Source organism: Limanda limanda, chromosome 10 (genome assembly GCF_963576545.1).
Source record: "Limanda limanda chromosome 10, fLimLim1.1, whole genome shotgun sequence".
In the NCBI taxonomy this organism is placed as follows: domain Eukaryota; kingdom Metazoa; phylum Chordata; class Actinopteri; order Pleuronectiformes; family Pleuronectidae; genus Limanda; species Limanda limanda.
Genome location: NC_083645.1, coordinates 28,592,433 through 28,612,432, shown reverse-complemented (window position 1 = coordinate 28,612,432; position 20,000 = coordinate 28,592,433). Strand labels below are relative to the sequence as shown.

Here is a 20,000-nt window from a genome sequence, read left to right as displayed (position 1 = left end):
TCAGAGGTGATAGGAGGAGAAGGGGGGGAGGAGGAGGGAAGAGGAGGGAGGAGGAGGGAGGAGGAGGGAGGAGGAGGGAGGGGGGGGCGTTCCTTTATATATTTAATCAAGTATTTATCGCTCTCTCTGGTTGGGTTCTCTCTCTCTCTCTCTCTCTCTCTCTCTCTCTCTCTCTCTCTCTCTCTCTCTCCCTCCCTCTCTCTCTCTCTCTCTCTCTCTCTCCTCTCTCTCTCTCTCTCTCTCTCTCTCCTCGCTGTGCAGGTGATCACACGGCTGGGTGGCGTCCTGCTGATTGGAGCGCTCTGTTATTAGGCTGCTAAGTGACTGGGGGGGGGGGTCATTCAACGCTAAATCCTGATTCATCAATATTACATATTATTAATATATTAGATGTCACATGTATAAAATAATATATTTCTGTAAAATGAAACAAATTCAAATCAGGAAAAAGGAAATAAAAATATTAACAGAACAGACTTTTGGTCAGGATTTTTAAAAATACAGATTTTTTTTATTATTTATTTTTAATTGTTAATAGAGCAGAATATAGAATTTCTGCTTTGCTGTGTTTTTCACCTTCAGTCCGACATCATCTCTCACACATCACTTCCTCTTCTCCTTCCTCTTCCTCTTCTCTTCCCCTTCCTCTTTTCTTCCTCTTCCTCTTCCTATTCTCCTTCCTCTTCTTCTTCCTCTTCCTCTTCCTATTCTCCTTCCTCTTCTCCTTCCTCTTCTCCTTCCTCTTCCTCTTCTCTTTCCTCTTCCTCTTCCCCTTCCTCTTCCTCTTCCTCTTCCTCTTCCTCTTCCTCTTCCTCTTCCTCTTCCCTCTTCCCCTTCCTCTTCCTCTTCCTCTCCCTCTTCCTATGTTTCTAAATTCAACAAAAACACTGAAAGTTTTTCAAAACCAGGAAAGGTTCTCCTGCGACACGACTCAAATATACAGAATTATTATTTAAAAACAACGCAAACTCAAAACCTTCCTCTCTCTCTCTCTCTCTCTCTGTCTCTCTCTCTCTGTCTCTCTCTCTCTGTCTCTGTCTCTCCCTCACCTGTCCTGTCTCTCTTCTCTGTCTCTGTCTCTGTCTCTGTCTCTGTCTCTGTCTCTCTCTCTCTCTCTCTCTCTCTCTCTCTCTCTCTCTCTCTCTCTCTCTCTCTCTCTCTCTCTCTCTGTCTCACCTGTCCTGTCTCTCTCTCTCTTCTCTCTGTCTGTCTCTGTCTCTCTCTCTGTCTCTCTGTCTCTCTCTGTCTCTCTCTGTCTCTCTGTCTCTCTCTCTCTGTCTCACCTGTCCTCTCTCCTCTCCCTCTCTCTCTCTCTGTCTCTCTTCTCTGTCTCTCTCTGTCTCTCTGTCTCTCTCTCTCTCTCTCTCTGTCTGTCTCTTTCTCTCTCTCTCTCTCTCTCTCTGTCTCTCTCTCTCTGTCTATCTCTCTCTCTCTCTCTGTCTCTCTGTCTCTCTCGCTCTCTCACCTGTCCTGCTTCTCTTCTCTCTCTCTCTCTGTCTCTCTCTCTCTGTCTATCTCTCTCTCTCTGTCTCTCTCTCTCTCTCTCTCACCTGTCCTGTCTCTCTTCTCTCTCTCTCTCTCTCTCTCTCTCTCTCTCTCTCTCTCTCTCTCTCTCTCTCCCCTGGTCCAGCTCCTCCTCTCCTCTAACTGGTGGGACTGGGAGCAGTGGAGGGAGGAGGTGAGTTACTGCCTCATCTCTACAGACTCATTACTCCACTCAGAGCAGCTCCCACAATGCAACAGGCCTTCGTGCTTCAGAGAGCGTGTTTACACCCCCCCCCCCCACAACTGTTTACATTTATTTATCTCCGCCGCTCGGCGCCGCCGGCTCTCGCTCGCCCTCTGAGTGGGAATCTGTTTTTCTATGCCGCTGGTTTGTACATATTTACCAGGAGATGAGGCGTGCACTGGGGGGGGGGGGGGGGGGGTCACCTGATGGCGTGCTGCCGGCTGATGGCCGTGTTGAAGGCGCAGTCATGTCCCCGCTGAGCGGCGCCGCTCTGCGTGGTTTCCTTCTGTATTACACTCAAATAGATTCCATATTCCATATGAACCTGAGTGGCCACTCCCCCGACGCTCCGCCCGCCGCTGCACGCGCCGCAATCTCCCATCGGCCCCGGCTGTGTGATTGATGCAGGTCATGGCGGCGCTTGGCCTCGCTGCCCGTGATGATTCCTCACTTCCTTTGGGGGGGGGGGGGATCCTGACACATGCACAACACGCTGAGCCCTAAGTGGACAGGCGGTGTGGGGGGGGACAGGCTGATTTGTTTTGCTTGTCAAGTGGCGCCCGGGGGGGGGTGTCTGTTGACAAGCAGCCTCAACACCCGGGACGAATCCTCTCACCGGCTTATTGATCTGCTGCTTGATCCTCTGACTGTCACTTCACCCGTCAGTCATCAGATCCACCGCCACGCCAAGCGCACAACGCCAAGCGCACAACGCCAAGCGCACAACGCCAAGCGCACAACGCCAAGCGCACAACGCCAAGCGCACAACGCCAAGCGCACAACGCCAAACGCACAACGCCAAGCGCACAACGCCAAGCGCACAACGCCAAGCGCACAACGCCAACCGCAAAACGCCAAGCGCACAACGCCAAGCGCACAACGCCAAGCGCACAACGCTGTTGGCGAAGGCCCCAGTGATCTGACTTTGACACAAAGAGTCGTAAACGAGGCCTACACGCGATGCTGAGACCAGCTCTAGAGTTTTCCTGGTGGTCGAAGCCCCCCCCAGCAGGCCCTGGCTCGGAGCTCTGCAGAGACTCTACTGAAACCTGAGACGTCCACTGAGGTCAAATCTGACAGTCAATTGGCTGAGGGCCACGCTGACCCTTGAACCCCTCCTCCAGGGCGGAGTCACCTGCTGCTTTTCTCCTGTACTGACGTTTCAACCAGACCCCCCCAGGCCTGACCAGATGACCCAGTAGCTAAAGGAGGCGATTACCACTTTTGTTTTAATTCATTTTATTTTCTTTCTTTTATCTTCGTTTTATTTTGATAGGACCTTTTTGTTATTTTAACTTGAAAGATCAAAACAGGAAGTTCACTCGCGGGACGAGCTCAGACACTTTCCGCACAGACTTTTTCTTTCAACACAATCTCCAACGGCTACAAGCAGCAGCACATCACCGAAGAAGAAGACGAAGTTTCATTCTGTTCAAGGCAGCACCAGAAAATCCGCTTGAGAGACCACGTGATCCACTGGACTCCCGGCAGAGACTAGTTTTAATACTTAGCGTGTCGTTTAATATTTAAGTGTATTTGTTTGTGGGACCTCCGTGTCTCCTGTTTAGCCGTGACGAGCGGCACTTCCAGTACCGGTGCTCCGGCCTTGTTTTATTGTGTTACAGGGTTTAAGCGATGAAGCGTCTCCGGCTGCACTGTGACCGTCTGAGCTCAACTCTACAGAGACTTTACCGGTCAAACGTCAGCACACAACGCCGCTCGGGGGCTGAGTGGGAAAGTAACTGTTAACTTGTCTCTGACGGTGTTTTTAAGAGCTTCTTTGATATTTCCTTGCATTTTCTCTCTCTCTCTCTCTCTCTCTCTCTCTCTCTCTCTCTCTCTCTCTCTCTCTCTCTCTCTCTTCTCCTGAACCTGCTTACACACACGTTCTCAGCCCGTTTTTACATCATCCATCTCCCATCTGCTAACATGGAGGAGGAGGAGTTGATGACCTGTATTGCAGCCACCAGGGGGCGATGGAGCTGCTCTGGCTTCAGGAGCCGTCACTTCACTGATGATTTTTAACCCAGATGAGTTCCTGGCCTCCTGGCGCCCCCCCCGTCTGCTTCCTCCACCGAGAGACCAACTTCCGCCCAGATCCTCCGAGTTAATCAGGGAATAATTAGCAGAGCGAGGACAGTGCCTTCAAGAAATAGGCCCCCCCCCCCCACCTGAGAAGTTATGATTTTTACTGGCATGGCGACAGAAGCAGCTGATCACCTGACTCCGCCGAGCGCTTTGATCTGAGACACGTGTTCCCCCCCGACAGAGGACACACTTCTGTCTCTCTATTAAATACCAGACTGGAGACACGCCCCCGGCCACGCCCCCAGACAGTTCAGAGCGTCACGCCTCGTTCCCGATAAGTCGAAAAGAAAAGTCGTCCGAAAAGAGGAAAACTAAATTTGACGGAAGACATGGTGATCGCCCCCTGGTGGCTGGCTGACATGTGACATTATTTATATATATAGAATAATATATATATAACATTTAGATATTTATATCAACATTTTTAGCTGGAATCACACCTTGAGTGAACTAGAATATTTATTTTTACTTAGTTTGGTTGGTTTATATTTACAAAAAATTGTAATCCCCCCCCACCATGAACGCACACACACACACACACACACACACACACACACACACACACACACACACACACACACACACACACACACACACACACACACACCTGTCAATCACAGTTTAGAGTTCATGAAATTTCTATGAGCATCGATTGCAGCAGAGGGGAGCGAAGTGGGGAGGGAGGGTGGGGAGAGGGGGGGTGGGGTACTGTGTGGGGGGGTGTTAGTGACTCCATCGATTGATCAAGTGTCTTGCTCTGACCCCCCCCCCCCCTCCCAGGTTTTCAATCACAGGTCACGTCTTTAAGAAGCTTCTTTAGAACATCGGTCCTGTGGGGGGGGGGGGGGGGGGGGTCAGGATCTCACACCTTGGTTTAAATATAGGTCAAGTTAATAATTAGAAAAGTAATAAGAAGATAAATGCTAATTTAACATTTACTTTGTGTCTGAGATACAGAGAGAGAGACAGAGAGAGAGACAAAAAGAGAGAGAAAGAGAGAGAGGCAGAGAGAGAGAGAGAGAGAGACAGACAAAGAGAGAGACAGACAGAGAGAGAGAGACAGAGCGACAGAGAGAGAGACAGACAGAGAGAAAAAGAGAGAGACAGAGAGACAGAGAGAGAGACAGAGACAGAGAGAGAGACAGAGCGACAGAGAGACAGAGAGAAAAAGAGAGAGACAGACAGAGAGAAAAGAGAGAGACAGACAGACAGAGAGAAAGAGAGAGACAGAGAGACAGAGAGAGAGAGAGACACACACAGAGAGACAGAGAGAGAGAGAGAGAGACCGAGAGGGAGATAGACAGACAGACAGAGAGAAAGAGAGAGACAGAGAGACAGAGAGAGAGAGAGAGAGACACACAGAGAGACAGAGAGAGAGAGAGAGACACACAGAGAGAGAGAGAGAGAGAAACTTTTTTTTTACAGTGGCTCAAATTCAAGGTTTAACTTTTGTTTCTCAGTTACACGTTCACAAGACCTTTAGCAAACCCTGATGGAACAATCTGCTAATGCTTTCCGTGTGTGTGTGTGTGTCTGTGTGTGTGTCTGTGTGTGTCTGTGTGTGTGTGTGTCTGTGTGTGTGTGTGTGTGTGTGTTGGGGTCGAAGGACAGAACGTACAATGTGCTTCATTGTATTTCCAGAGGTGCTGATAGGAGCTGCTGCTCAGAGGAAACTGAGCTCTGATCCAGTTTGATCCAGTCCAGTCTGAACCAGTCCAGTCTGAACCAGTCCAGTCTGAACCAGTCCAGTCTGATCCAGTCCAGTCTGATCCAGTCCAGCCTGAACCAGTCCAGTCTGAACCAGTCCAGTCTGATCCAGTCCAGTCTGAACCAGTCCAGTCTGAACCAGTCCAGTCTGATCCAGTTCAGTTTGAACCAGTCCAGCCTGAACCAGTCCAATCTGAACAGTACAGCCTGATCCAGTCCAGCCTGAACCAGTCCAGTCTGATCCATTCCAGTCTGATCCAGTTTGAACCAGTCTAGTCTGAACCAGTCCAGTCTGAACCAGTCAGTCTGATCCAGTCCCAGTCTGATTGAGTCCAGTCTGAACCAGTCCAGTTTGAACCACTCCAGTTTGAACCAGTCCAGTGTGAACCAGTCCAGCCTGAACCAGTCCAGTCTGATCGAGTCCAGCCTGAACCAGTCCAGCCTGAACCAGTCCAGTCTGATCCAGTCCAGTCTGATCGAGTCCAGCCTGAACCAGTCCAGCCTGAACCAGTCCAGTCTGACCCAGGTTACAAGAACATGAGCTCATGATGATCTTGAACTTCAACCTTTGTCCAACAAAATCTTATCAGTTAATAAGTAAAACCATCTAAAGGTTTGTAGCAAATTTGAAGAAATTTCATCAAGGTGTTCGTGAGATATCGTGTTCACAAGGAGACAATAACTGAGCAGATGCAGCCTCCGGCCACTAGGTGTCCTCTCCCTTCTCTCCCTCCTCAGTATCTCTCTCTCCTCCTCTCTCTCCTCAGTATCCCTCTCTCCCTCCTATCTCGTCAGTATCCCTCTCTCTCCTCCTCCCTCGTCAGTATCCCTCTCTCCTCCTCTCCCTTCTCTCCCTCCTCAGTATCCCTCTCTCCTCCTCTCTCGTCAGTATCCCTCTCTCCTCCTCTCTCTCCTCAGTATCCCTCTCTCCTCCTCTACCTCCTCAGTATCCTCTCTCCCTCCTATCTCGTCAGTATCCTCTCTCTCCTCCTCTCTCTCCTCAGTATCCCTCTCTCCTCCTCTCCCTCCTCATATCCCTCTCTCCTCCTCTCTCTCAAGTATCCCTCTCCCTCCTCTCCCTCGTCAGTATCCCTCTCTCCCTCCTCTCTCTCGTCAGTATCCCTCTCTCCTCCTCTCCCTTCTCTCCCTCATCAGGATCCCTCTCTCTCCTCCTCTCCCTCCTTCAGTATCCCTCTCTCCTCCTCTCCCTTCTCTACCTCATCAGGATCCCTCTCTCTCCTCAGTATCCCTCTCTCCTCCTCTCCCTCCTCAGTTTCCCTCTCTCCTCCTCTCACTCCTCAGTATCCCTCTCTCCTCCTCTCCCTCGTCAGTATCCCTCTCTCCCTCCTCCCTCATCAGTATCCCTCTCTCCTCCTCTCCCTCGTCAGTATCCCTCTCTCCCTCCTCTCTCTCGTCAGTATCCCTCTCTCCTCCTCTCCCTTCTCTACCTCATCAGGATCCCTTCTCTCTCCTCCTCTCCTCGTCAGTATCCCTCTCTCCTCCTCTATCTTGTCAGTATCCCTCTCTCCTCCTCTCTCTCGTCAGTATCCCTCTCTCCTCCTCTCCCTCGTCAGTATCCCTCTCTCCTCCTCTATCTTGTCAGTATCCCTCTCTCTCCTCCTCTCCCTCGTCAGTATCCCTCTCTCTCCTCCTCTCCCTCGTCGGTATCCCTCTCTCCTCCTCTCCCTCGTCAGTATCCCTCTCTCTCCTCCTCTCCCTCGTCAGTATCCCTCTCTCCTCCTCTCCCTCGTCAGTATCCCTCTCTCCTCCTCTCCCTCGTCAGTATCTCTCTCTCCCTCCTCCCTCATCAGTATCCCTCTCTCCTCCTCTCCCTCGTCAGTATCCCTCTCTCCCTCCTCTCTCTCGTCAGTATCCCTCTCTCCTCCTCTCCCTTCTCTACCTCATCAGGATCCCTCTCTCTCCTCCTCTCCCTCGTCAGTATCCCTCTCTCCTCCTCTATCTTGTCAGTATCCCTCTCTCCTCCTCTCTCTCGTCAGTATCCCTCTCTCCTCCTCTCCCTCGTCAGTATCCCTCTCTCCTCCTCTATCTTGTCAGTATCCCTCTCTCCTCCTCTCTCTCGTCAGTATCCCTCTCTCCTCCTCTCCCTCGTCAGTATCCTCTCTCCTCCTCTCTCTCGTCAGTATCCCTCTATCCTCCTCTCCCTCGTCAGTATCCCTCTCTCCTCCTCTCCCTCGTCAGTATCCCTCTCTCCCTCCTCCCTCGTCAGTATCCCTCTCTCCTCTTCTCCCTCGTCAGTATCCCTCTCTCCTCCTCTCCCTCCTCTCCCTCATCAGGATCCCTCTCTCCTCCTCTCCCTCGTCAGTATCCCTCTCTCCTCCTCTCTCTCGTCAGTATCCCTCTCTCCTCCTCCTCCTCGTCAGGATCCCTCTCTCCTCTTCTCCCTCGTCAGTATCCCTCTCTCCTCTTCTCCCTCGTCAGGATCCCTCTCTCCTCCTCTCCCTCGTCAGTATCCCTCTCTCCCTCCTCTCCCTCGTCAGTATCCCTCTCTCCTCCTCTCTCTCGTCAGTATCCGTCTCTCCTCCTCTCTCTCGTCAGTATCCCTCTCTCCTCCTCTCCCTTCTCTCCCTCATCAGGATCCCTCTCTCCTCCTCTCCCTCGTCAGTATCCCTCTCTCCTCCTCTCTCTCGTCAGTATCCCTCTCTCCTCCTCTCTCTCGTCAGTATCCCTCTCTCCCTCCCTTGTCAGTATCCCTCTCTCCTCTTCTCCCTCGTCAGTATCCCTCTCTCCTCCTCTCCCTCGTCAGTATCCCTCTCTCCCTCCTATCTCGTCAGTATCCCTCTCTCCTCTTCTCCCTCGTCAGTATCCCTCTCTCCCTCCTCTCCCCAGGTGCAGCTGAGGGAGGACGGGGGAGGGACGGGGTTGAAATTAATGAGAGGAGCCTGGAGGTATTGACTTTCCTGGGAAAACACAGCTCTCTAAAAATCAGTGGCTGAGCGCCACAATAACTCAGCATCCATCGATCCCCTCCCTCCTCTTCCTCCTCTTCCTCCTCTTCCTCCTCTTCCTCCCCTCCCTCCCCCACATGCAGCATTGATCTGTGCATCACCAGTCACAGCGACGGACGAGAAACTACAGAAAAACTACAAAACTACAACAAACAAAACTACAGAAGCAAAACTCTTTCTACGTCAGTGACAGAACCGGAGGAAACGTGTTTTCACGCTGAACGAGTGAGATGTGGGTGAAAGAAGATTCCGAGGGAAACTACAGAATCAGTAGCAGAGGGAACCGGAGACCACGCCTCTCCGGTTCCCTGAGACTCCGCCTCTCCGGTTCCCTCGCAGGCTTCTTCTCATTCCGCTCAGCGCTTCTCGCCTTCGGCCGCTTTCCAGAGCGAAGCCTCGGGATCAGAGGGTGAAGCTGCTCTAAGCTGCAGGAGGAGGAGAGAGGGAATCCTGGGAAACACGGATCTGACGGCGCCTCAGCTGCAGGGAAACGACTCCGCCGCCACAGTCCTGCTCTCTGATTGGCTGTCAGGCTTCCCCACACACACACAGGCGAGCGGTAACCCACAGATCTAACACTGCATCGGTACTGACCCTGATTCAAACAGACACTGTGTCACAGTTCAGCTGGAAAATACATTAGAATTTATTAAACGTAGAGTTTTGATTATTAAAACTGTTTCTTATAAAAACATTTTCTGTGATGTGGAAATCTTGGGTCAGTCGACCTGGATTGTTAAAATCCTCTTGAAGCTGCTCAAGGCTCCAGAACCAAGGATCATGACCAAGTTCTTAAGAGCCTCATGAAGCTCAGGCTGGGACGCCCCTCCTAAGAACCTCCAAAGAACCTCTTCAGCGCCCCCTGGGGGAACACCTCCTGGAGCCTCCTCCAGGTCCCTGAGCTTCCTCAGGGGTCAGTGGAACCTGCTGGAGCCTCGGAGGTCGATGACCTACGACCTCTCTACAGACGAGTGCAACCTGAGACCTCAGGAGGCTTTTCAGCACCAACACAACTTCCTGAAGAACTTCCTGAAGAACTTCCTGAAGAACTTCAAGCACAAACACGATGTTCTGACGTCAGAGGACAGAACTATAGAAACATTCTTCACTTGTTAAACGAGTCGGGATCGAACGCAGTCAGGAAATGACATCAGAGTTTCTCTTCTCCTCTCCAATTATCCACAGCTCGTCTGTTCAGTGTTTAGAAGCTCGGCTCATTTCACATTCATGAACACGCTGCTGGCTCGGCGCTCTGAACGCATCCTCACTCCTGAAGTCTGGATGTAAATCAGACCAACCGGCGGCATGTGTGAGCACAACATGGCCGCCTCCCTGGCAGCAGGAGGAGGAGGAGGAGGAGGAGGAGGAGGAGGAGGAGGAGAAGAAGAAGAAGAAGAAGAAGAAGAAGAAGAAGAAGAAGAAGAAAGAAGAAGAAGAAGAAGAAGAAGAAGAAGAAGAAGAAGAAGAAGAAGAAGAAGAAGAAGAAGAAGAAGAAGAAGAAGAAGAAGAAGAAGAAGAAGAAGAAGAAGAAGGAAGTTACGATGCAGCCACCTGTCGGGGTTCAGCCTCACGATGCCTTCAGGGACACGCGCCTTTTTCGTTTCACTTTCAATCAAACTGAAGTCAGATGTTTTCACTGGATTAGTGGAATGTGTCTCCTGAAGGATTCTGGGATTTAAAGGAGCAGACGGCACGTTTTTATTTTCAACTGTTTGTTTTCAGTATGAAACGCTGAACTCAACCAGATGTTATATTAATGTTTAATTTACATGAACATTCATATCCTGTTTCTAATCTCATTTACTAATATTTATCAGGGTCCAGGTTTGATTATTCTGTCATTCACCAGCAGCTTGTGCTCGAACACCAGGAGAATCCAGGTTTCTGACCCGAGACTCAGACTCAGCTTAAAGTCACTGACACTCAAAGAAAAGACTTCAAATAAAATGAAAAACAGAATTTAGAGCAGATATATTATAATTTTATAAATTGTATAATGCAGCCAGCTGTGTCTCTGAAGTGTTCACAATCTTTATTCCTCCTTAAAACCTTTTTAACTGTATTTTAATGTTAAACTCGCCTTTCTTATTATTCACAATCATATTTGTTTTTCTTAATATTTTGTGTTTGATTGAATTTTCTGGTCCTTCAAATAATTATTATATATATATACAATAATATATATTTCAAATACTTCTTTCCTTATTTTCATTATTTACTGTAAAATTGTTACCAAAAAAATTGGAACAACAAAGAGGAATAACAAAAATTAAATACAGAAAAATGTAATAGTTATTATGATCATTTAATTAAATAATTGTAACTTCGTTTTATCACCAACATTACACAACTGTATTTATTTACAGTATCAGAGTTATGTGATGATTTTTTTTATATCATGACACCACAGAAACACAAATAATAAAAGTATGGGGAAGCTGGATTTTCTGGTTTCTCTTCTGATAAAAAACATTTTCTTCCTCAGAACCATTCGTTTCCAGGATCTTTATGAATCTTTTGAATCTTTAGTTTGTGACGTTTTGGATATTTCAGTTTCTTTTCTGACGTGAGGATATGAATTCCTCAGCGTTGAATCTGACTTCTCTAATGGAGATAACAACACACGTCCACACAAAGGCCGAGCTCGCCGCTCTGCTCCTATCTGGAAACGGGATCACGCAGATTAGCATTGCAAAAGGAGGCGGCGGCGGCCGGACCGTCCATTGTGACCGTCCCGCCGCCGGAGGAGGAGGAGGAGGAGGGGGAGGAGGGGGAGGAGGGGGGGGAGGAGGCGTCTCTCACAAAGAGGAGAGCGAGAGGACGGAGGCGGTGATGAACTGGTGTTAAACAGAAAGCCTGAACACGCTCGCCTCTTTCCATGACATTTACTTATCGCACTAAACAGCCTTCAACCTGACCTTTCTGCTACTTTGAATGACATCTGGATATTCTGACGGAATAATCGGGACAGTAGACGCAGTGATGTCACGGACAGATAAGACGCCATCGCACAGAGAGTGGACGAGGGACGGAGATCTGAAGGACGACTGAGGAGGAAGACGTCCACGCTCACAGTGAAGAACAAAACTCCTCCTGGATAAAGATCTCACTCTTTCCTTAAAGCTCGTCCTCAGTCTCACTGAACCAGTTCAAACCAGATGTGTCGAGGCCGAGGTGAAGGTGAAGGAGGAGCTGCAGGAGCACGCCAGGGACCAGGAGACGGCTCCTCCCACTCAAATGCTGCTTAAGGGTAAATTTAAAAGGAAGCTTCAGGGTCTAAGACACGAGTCTGAACATCAGGTGTGAACGGTTCCTCAGAGCAGAAGAGGGGTTCTGGGTTCTGGGTCCGGATCACCCTGAACCAGGTTCTGCTGGTTTGCGGAGTGACTTCTGGACCAGTCACAGGAAGTAGAGACAGAATGAGGGTCTGTCCTCGTGTTGTCGTTCGGACTCACCGGTGTAGACGAAGCGTCCCGGCGCTCCTTTGCAGAACTGTTTGGACTTGTAGGAGAGCGTGACCTCCACGACCCCGGGGATGTGTCGAGGGGGGGTCTGGACCCGGATGGCGTGAGGCGTGATCAGCTGGATCAGGACACAAAAAACAAATAGATCAAATCTGAGTGACGGAGGAGAAGCAGCTTTAGTTAATAACACAGATTCATCAGGTCGCACGTGAACCCGCAGGAAACACGTCCGACGGTTTGTTATGAAACAGGAAGCTGCTCATGTGCTTTCAACAGGAAGTGAAACTCGATCATCATTTACCTCAACGTCCTCATGAGAGCAGCTGATTCAATATTTCAAAAGAGTCGTTAAAAAAGAGATGTGAGACCTCACAGATGATTTATTTTATTAAACTGTCACTTGATGTTTTTAATGCTTCATGATGTTGTATCTGTTAAAAAGCTCCGATCCATGATGAAGGGATGGACTCTCTCTCTCTCTCTCTCTCTCTCTCTCTCTCTCTCTCTCTCTCTCTCTCTCTCTCTCTCTCTCTAACTCTCACTGTGACTCTGGATCTGGGTCAGCGAGCTCAGAGGCTTCTGTCTCCACGCCGCTGATCAAAGTGAGGAGCGGCGTGCCGAGGTTTCTCCCTCCCTCCCTCCCTCCTTCCCACCTCCCTCCCTCCCTCCCTCCCTCCCTCCCTCCCTCCCTCCCTCCCTCCCTCCCTCCCTCCCTCCCTCCTTCCCCCGCCAGGTGTTCTGCTCTTCTGGACCTGCTTCAATATTTCATGCTGCACCGTATGTGCAGCGCCACTCGCTCTCAATCTACATCCTTTTGGGGACATGCACAAGTGCTACAGATACAGGTGTGTGTGTGTGTGTGTGTGTGTGTGTGTGTGTGTGTGTGTGTGTGTGTGTGTGTGTGTGTGTGTGTGTGTGTGACTGGGTGATGAATGTGTGTGTAGATAAAGGACAACACTGTGTGTGCAGCTGCAGACTCTGGATCAGCTGAGCTCAGCCAGAAGCTCTGATCACTTATTGATAATTGATTTGATCTGATCAGTCGTCATTAAGGGAGTTTAAAGTGTTTTTGTGTGAACAGTTAAATAACAAGGTCATAACCTCAGTGTTCTCTCCAAACTAGACTTCATTCATTAATTATTATATTTAATAACTGAGTCATTGTTTGAGTCACTTATAAAGCTAAGATCTTTGAAATGTATCTTCATTGTGATCTTCTTCTGAAAAGAATGAAACTGATAATAATCTGAACTCAAAGATCACTCATGTTAATATCTCTATTAGTTCTGTTATTTATAGGAGGTTGTTACGATCCTGTGTTTGTGTGACACTGTCTGTTTCTTCTCCTTGTATGTGAGCCGTCTCCCTGTGAGTGTGTTTGTGTGTGGCCTAATTGTAAGCAGGTTGGACCTGCTGATTGGAGTGAGCTGCCTGATTGCTGCTCCAGGATTGGCCAGAATGAAGAGAGGAGCCTACAAGAAGCACTGACTGACTGCAGTCTCCCTCTCTCCACCGAATCTCCCACCTCCAACCAGGACCAGTGTTTGTATGCCGTGTTGTTCTGTTGTATATATCTGAAGTGTGTGTTGGTGGTAGCCCTGTAGGAGGGAGAAGCCTTTTCTTTTACCCCTGTTTTCTCCTGTGTTTTCCTGAGTAGGAGTTAGATAAGCATTTGTCTTTTTGTTAACAGTTTTGTTTGATAGATAGGAACGTAGGGAATAAGATTGTTTTGTTTGTTGTGTTGGCCTTTCTCCCTCCGAAGCAAATAAAAGCTACCACTAAACCAAACCCCTTTGTGACACTGGCCTGCTTGGGAGTGGGAAGAATGGGGGGAGCACCACATGGCACGTCTCTGGGGTCCCCTAGACCCGGGGCGTAATAACATAATTAAACTTATATGTTTAAAATACTGTCATATTTAAAGTTCATTCATTCTGCAGCAGCATTTTAAATGTAACTGACTGAACTGGATCTGGGTAATGTGTTGGCTTCATTAGGAACAATATCACAAAGTCCTTCAAGTTAAAGGAACAGTGAGAAACCATGTGAGCATGTGCCGTCAGGGTCAGGGTCAGGGTCAGGGTCAGGGTTAGGGTCAGGGTCAGGGTGATGGTCAGGGTCAGACTAAGGGTCAGGGTAAGGGTCAGGGTCAGGCTCAGGCTAAGGGTCAGGGTAAGGGTCAGGGTCAGGGTCAGAGTCAGGGTCAGGCTCAGGCTCAGGGTCAGGCTCAGGCTCAGGCTCAGGGTCAGGGTAAGGGTCAGCGTCAGGCTCACCTCGCTCCAGACCAACATGGTACCGAACACGACCTGCAGGCCGTCGAAGAAGTTGTCCCCGATGAGGATGACGGTGGCTCCGCCCGTCGTCCAGCCCTCACTCGGGCTGATGGCTTTGATGCAGGGCGTGGCTGCTTCGGAAACACACCAAGGCAACATGAGCACGGACTTATGACTTATATATTATATATTATACATTTGAGATGATCACAATCAGAGTCATAAAAACACTTTGTTGAACACACGACTCAAGGCCAATTTATGGTTCTGCGTTTTTGAAAAAACGGACAGATAAGACCGGCCTATCCGTCGTGAAACGCCCTCTCCGAGCGCTACGGAGAGCTTTTCGTACAGGTCTGATTTTTCTAACTTCTCCGTGTTGTGTCGGAGACCCGACCGACAGCTCTTGGCTGTGATTGGTCCGGGAACGACATCATTTCCGTATGACGTCATTTCCGTACGACGTCATTTCTGTTCGACGTCATTTCCGGACCTGTAACTTCCTGCTTCACAATAAACACAACTATGATTCTACGATTAATGTGACGTGTGTGTTAAGCCAGCGGAGTTGTCCGGCTGACGGTGGCTCGTTAGAGCACTGAGGGCATGTGTGCACGGTCACATACGGTTAGAACGAGCTTTCAAAACGGCGCTAGCAGGCTAGGCTAGCGGGCTAGGCTAGAACCCGCCGTCACGACTTTAATTCCACTTCTATCATGACACTGTTTCTATAATACCGTCAGGTTAGAAGCAAACACTGGGTAGTGGTTAGTGTCGGGAGTCCCTGCTGACTGTGTGTGGAAGCTGGGGGGGGAGCTAGCTCCGTGTAGCTTCTAGCTACATGTAGCCTCAAGCAGATTCAAGCTGCGGAATCAGCAACAGAGTTCGGAAACAAGACCGGGGAACCGCTGCACTAAGAAACGATGACATCAGCATCTTGACCCGCTGGGTGTCACTTTATTTAGTTCTGTTAGTTGCCATGGTTCAGTGTGTGGGAGGAGCTAACATGTCAACAGAGACACGTGGACTTCTTCTTCCCAAATGGGGTAGGCTTCTCTGAGCTCGTCTTCCGTTGCGCCACCTTTGGGTTTGGCGGTGAATTGTTTTGAACGTACAGTGGTCGGATTAGTAAAAATCAAAAAGACTCTTTGCCCCCCGTGGAGCCCTCTCCGAGAAACAGAGAACGTAGAAGTATATACGAGCCTTCAGAGTCAATTTGTCCTGAACTGAAGTCGCAGCTGAAGTTTAGAAGTTTATTAACTTCACAACAGTTAAATGCTAAAGTATCAGATTGTTTGATTGAGGTTCAGCAACAGTTTAGATTTACTGAGATTAATCAACTCTTTGTTCACTTTGGTTGAACAGTTTCTGTTTGTTCAGTTCAGATTTGAAATGTTCTGGTTAAAGGTTTAAATTTAACATAAACACTGGTTTAGGTTTTAGCATCGTATTTGTTTTCTTATTGAATGAATGAAAACGTTTGAATTAAGAACCTGACGACCGGACGTTTCTGATGAAGACTCGGAGCAAAGAGCTGAAGCTCGAGAAACAGGAAGTGATCATCTTCAGCTGTTCACTGACGAGATGGTAAGTCCACACAGATCTTCACTTCGCTCCAGGAGCAGATCCACCAGCAGCAGGCTCCTCCTCCAGCAGCAGGCTCCTCCTCCACCAGCAGCAGGCTCCTCCTCCTGAGATCAATGAGAGCTCCACATGAACAGCGTCTCCGAGACGACTGGACGGTGAGAAAGAGGAGGAGCAGGAGACGAGCAGGAGACGAGCAGGAGGTCTCAGAGGAGGAGCAGGAGGTCTCAGAGGAGGAGCAGGAGGTCTCAGAGGAGGAGCAGGAGACGAGCAGGAGGTCTCAGAGGAGGAGCAGGAGGTCTCAGAGGAGGAGCAGGAGAGGAGCAGGAGGTCTCAGAGGAGGAGCAGGAGAGGAGCAAGAGCTCTCAGAGGAGGAGCAGGAGAGGAGCAGGAGGTCTCAGAGGAGGAGCAGGAGAGGAGCAAGAGGTCTCAGAGGAGGAGCAGGAGAGGAGCAAGAGCTCTCAGAGGAGGAGCAGGAGAGGAGCAGGAGGTCTCAGAGGAGGAGCAGGAGAGGAGCAAGAGGTCTCAGAGGAGGAGCAGGAGACGAGCAAGAGGTCTCAGAGGAGGAGCAGGAGAGGAGCAGGAGGTCTCAGAGGAGGCGCGGCTCCGCAGCTTTACGATCTTTTCCCGGAGAGGAACTTGTTTTATCGTAGAGATGATTTGATTCCAGTCAGAGCTCCGACCTTCCTGTGGTTTCCTGTGAGATCTGAAACTCACTGACTTCATGTTGTGTTACTGTTACACACAATAAGTTAGAGCCGTGAGTGAGTTGTGTGACACGATTACACACTTTCATGAATCCTAGTTTCACTTTGGTCATTTAAAGGTTTTTCACTGAGCTCCAGTTTGACTGAGGCTGGGTTTGTGTGTGTGTGTGTGTGTGTGTGTGTGTGTGTGTGTGTGTGTGTGTGTGTGTGTGTGTGTGTGTGTGTGTGTGTGTGTGTGTGTGTGTGTGTGTGTGTGTGTGTGTGTGTGAAACCAAAGGGATATGTAAAGTGGAGGTTGAACTTTCTTCAGATGCAGTTTGTGGATCCTGATGAAAGGAGGCGCAGGCTGCTCCTCAGGAGGAGATTCTCATCTCACGATTAATTTTCTGCTTTTGTCAAAGCAGCAAACAAACAGTCCTGGGGGGGTGGGGGGGGCTGATGGTGCATCCCATGAATAGAGCACAAAGACGAGGAGCAGGCGGTGGGAAGTTGTATCTGGGAGACGGGGGGGGGGGGGTCCAGGGTCTGTGACAAAGGCGGGAGGGGGGGGGGAGCAGATGTTTGGCTTTTTATCGCCTCTGAAAACATCCCAGCCTGCAGGAGATGAAAGGAGGAGCAGGGCCGGGGGCCCCCCCACTGCAGGGCCGGGGGCCTCCTTCTGAGGGCCGGGGGCCCTGGGCCGTCTGCTACCCCCCCCCTGCAGGACCCTGGGTGTCCTGCAGGGGGGGGGGGAGCACAGACGCCTCCTCAGGTGAGAACAGGTGAGTGACAGATCAGTGCCAAGCAGCGCTTGTTTCATCCCCTTGGACCCGCCACACAGGTGGGGTCTGCCACAGGACAGGAGGGACAAACACCACCCGTCTGCTTCTGCAAGTAGGACGAACCAAACGAGACGTCAGCAGCTCCTGGAGGAGCAGGGGGAGTTTCAAACAAGTGAGGGAGGAGGAGGAGAGAGGGAGGAGAGAGAGAGAGAGAGAGGGAGGAGGAGGAGAGAGGGAGGAGGAGGAGGAGAGAGAGAGGGAGAGAGAGAGAGAGAGAGGGAGAGCGGGGAGAGAGAGAGAGAGGGAGGAGGAGAGAGGGAGGAGAAAGTTTGTTTTGTGCGACTGAACGTCCCAGGTGGAGAGTCGGTGTTATCCAGAGGACTCTTGTGGTTAAGCTCCACCCGTCTGGTGCTCCAAGTAGAACGAATCAGGTGACCCTGTGACATCATCGCTCCTGCAGCTGCTGCAGAGTTTTTATTAGAGACGGAGCGATGAGCTATTCAAGTTTATAACTTCAGAGGAAATGTCAGCGCGGAGCTCCGCCCCTCAGAGCCCAGACGCAGCGTGTGAAGTTTATTTGGTCACACGGACGCAGGAAGAAGGGAGCGCTTGTTCGCGGCGCCTCCGGAGGAGGGAGGACACGTGTCTGTGTCTTTCTTCTGCGACGTTAAATAAAATAAAACCAGATATTCAACATGAAACTGAGTCACAAGGTTCTGAAAGGACCAGTGTGGCTCCTCTGTAGAACAGGTGCATTATGGGAGATGTAGGATCCAGTGTTCGGACGTCGGGTCGTCATGACAGCGGCTGAATAACGGCGTCTTACCTTCAGAAGGGTCCAGGCGGCGGGCGCGGCGGCCATGTTTGGAGTTGTTGTGGACGAACATGTTGTCTGACACGGCGAGAACGTGACCGTCCACATTGATGGTGGTGGAGACGACAACCTGCACACACAAACACCTCAGGGTCATTGTGTGTGTCTGTGTGTGTGTGTGTGTGTCTGTGTGTGTGTCTGTGTGTGTGTGTGTGTGTGTGTGTGTCTGTGTGTGTGTGTGTGTGTGTGTGTGTGTGTCTCACCTGGAACCTCCTCATGTCTCGGGGGTTCCCTGCGTTCTTCAGACAGTTCTGGTTGCACTTGAGGAAGAACTTCAGGAAGAATCTGGAACAGGAAGTGAGGTCAGGGTTAGAAGGTCATACAGGAAGTGAGGTCAGGGTTAGAAGGTCATACAGGAAGTGAGGTCAGGGTTAGAAGGTCATATAGGAAGTGAGGTCAGAGGAAGTTTCAGAATCAAACGCTCTAGGAAAGAGTTTTCAAACAATTTGAAGAAAACAATCAGCAGCAGAAACGTTCAGAAAATGATCAAACATCATAAACATATCAACGACGTCTTCAAACTGACTTCAGGATTTACTCATTGAGTAATCTGATTACAGCAACGTGTCCTGTAACTGATGAGTAATCTGATTACAGTTTCATAACGCAGCAGGAGACGGAGAGTTAACGTGTCATGAATGATAAACGGATATTATTGATATATTATTGACGGTTGATTGTAGCAGAGGCTGAAAGTCGACCGGTGCCTGAATGCAACATGAGGTCACATGGTGATGAGGTCATCACTCAGCGCCGGCCTCCTGATGAAGACACTCGACACTTCCTGTCGACTTATGGCGTCTCATTAGGAGCCTCCCTCGCCCCTCGCTCGCCCCTCGCTCGCCCCTCGCTCGCCCCTCTCTCTCTGAGTTAGGAGGTGTTTTACTGCAGCGGAGGCGTATTGATTGGGAACAGATATCAATGAGGACGGGCAGTAATAACCCGCAGCTTTGGAGAGAGAGTGGGGGGGGGGTCTTAATGCATTTCCCAGTGTGGTGTAATCTGTGTGTGTGTGTGTGTGTGTGTGTGTGTGTGTGTGTGTGTGTGTGTGTGTGTGTGTGTGTGTGTGTGTGTGTGTGTGTGTGTGTGTGTGTGTGTGTGTGTGTGCTCATCCATCTCTCGGACCATAACCCCCCCCCCCACTCCCGTTCTGATGGAGCGCTTCCTTTTTAATTGCCACATTATCACAATAATAATCCGAGCAGTTAACAAGCGGCAAGGTCGCAGACAGACATGTCACATTAACCAGGGGATAACCCCCCCCACCGCCGCACCACCCCACCGCCGCACGGCATGCTGGGAAGGCACCGGGCATCGATCTCCAGCTCAATGAGACACAGTTCTGTAAAACACACGTTTCACTCGGGATCGTTCCTCCTCTTTTCTCCAGGAAACTCACCCGAGAGACTTATTACTTATTAGTTATTAGTGATTAGTGATTAGTTATTAGTTATTAGTTATTAGTTATTAGTGATTAGTTATTAGTTATTAGTTATTAGTTATTAGTTATAACGCGACACAGTGAAGATGTGACGAAGACTTTAAAGAGATAATTTATGGATTGTGATCAAGTTCCTTTTCTCATTTTGAAGGTGTAAAAATCCCACTTGAATCCACTTAGGGTCAAAATGAAAAGATTAATTAATGAGCTATAAAATCTAAAGGGGATTTTAATGAATCATTTTCATAAAGTTTAAAAGGTGTAAAAACTTCATAGATTTTCACCTTCAAACTGAATCAAGGTCTTTTAACAGATAAATGAAAAGCTGGATTCATTTTATTTATCAAAAAGAAAACTTCTGGTTTGTCTGGTTTCTTTCCTTTATTGAACATTTCACTTCATTTTA

At 49.5% G+C, this 20,000-nt stretch overlaps 1 protein-coding gene across 13 annotated transcripts in view; it reads right to left on the bottom strand.

Annotated features, from left to right (window-relative positions):
* The window catches only part of LOC133011751 (transcription factor COE3-like), a 100,757-nt gene that overhangs the window by 20,541 nt on the left and 60,216 nt on the right, over nt 1-20,000 (bottom strand). For 5 of the 13 annotated variants that reach the window (XM_061079622.1, XM_061079623.1, XM_061079626.1 and 2 more), the window contains 4 exons: nt 18,357-18,438; nt 18,106-18,223; nt 14,228-14,358; nt 11,946-12,072 (listed from right to left, as the gene is read on the bottom strand). In XM_061079622.1, the coding sequence (XP_060935605.1) occupies nt 11,946-12,072; nt 14,228-14,358; nt 18,106-18,223; nt 18,357-18,438 (458 nt within the window). Of the gene's footprint in view, nt 1-11,945; nt 12,073-14,227; nt 14,362-17,680; nt 17,717-18,081; nt 18,224-18,356; nt 18,439-20,000 lie in introns of all 13 variants that reach the window. The other 8 variants (XM_061079628.1, XM_061079615.1, XM_061079625.1 and 5 more) reach the window with 4 other exon arrangements.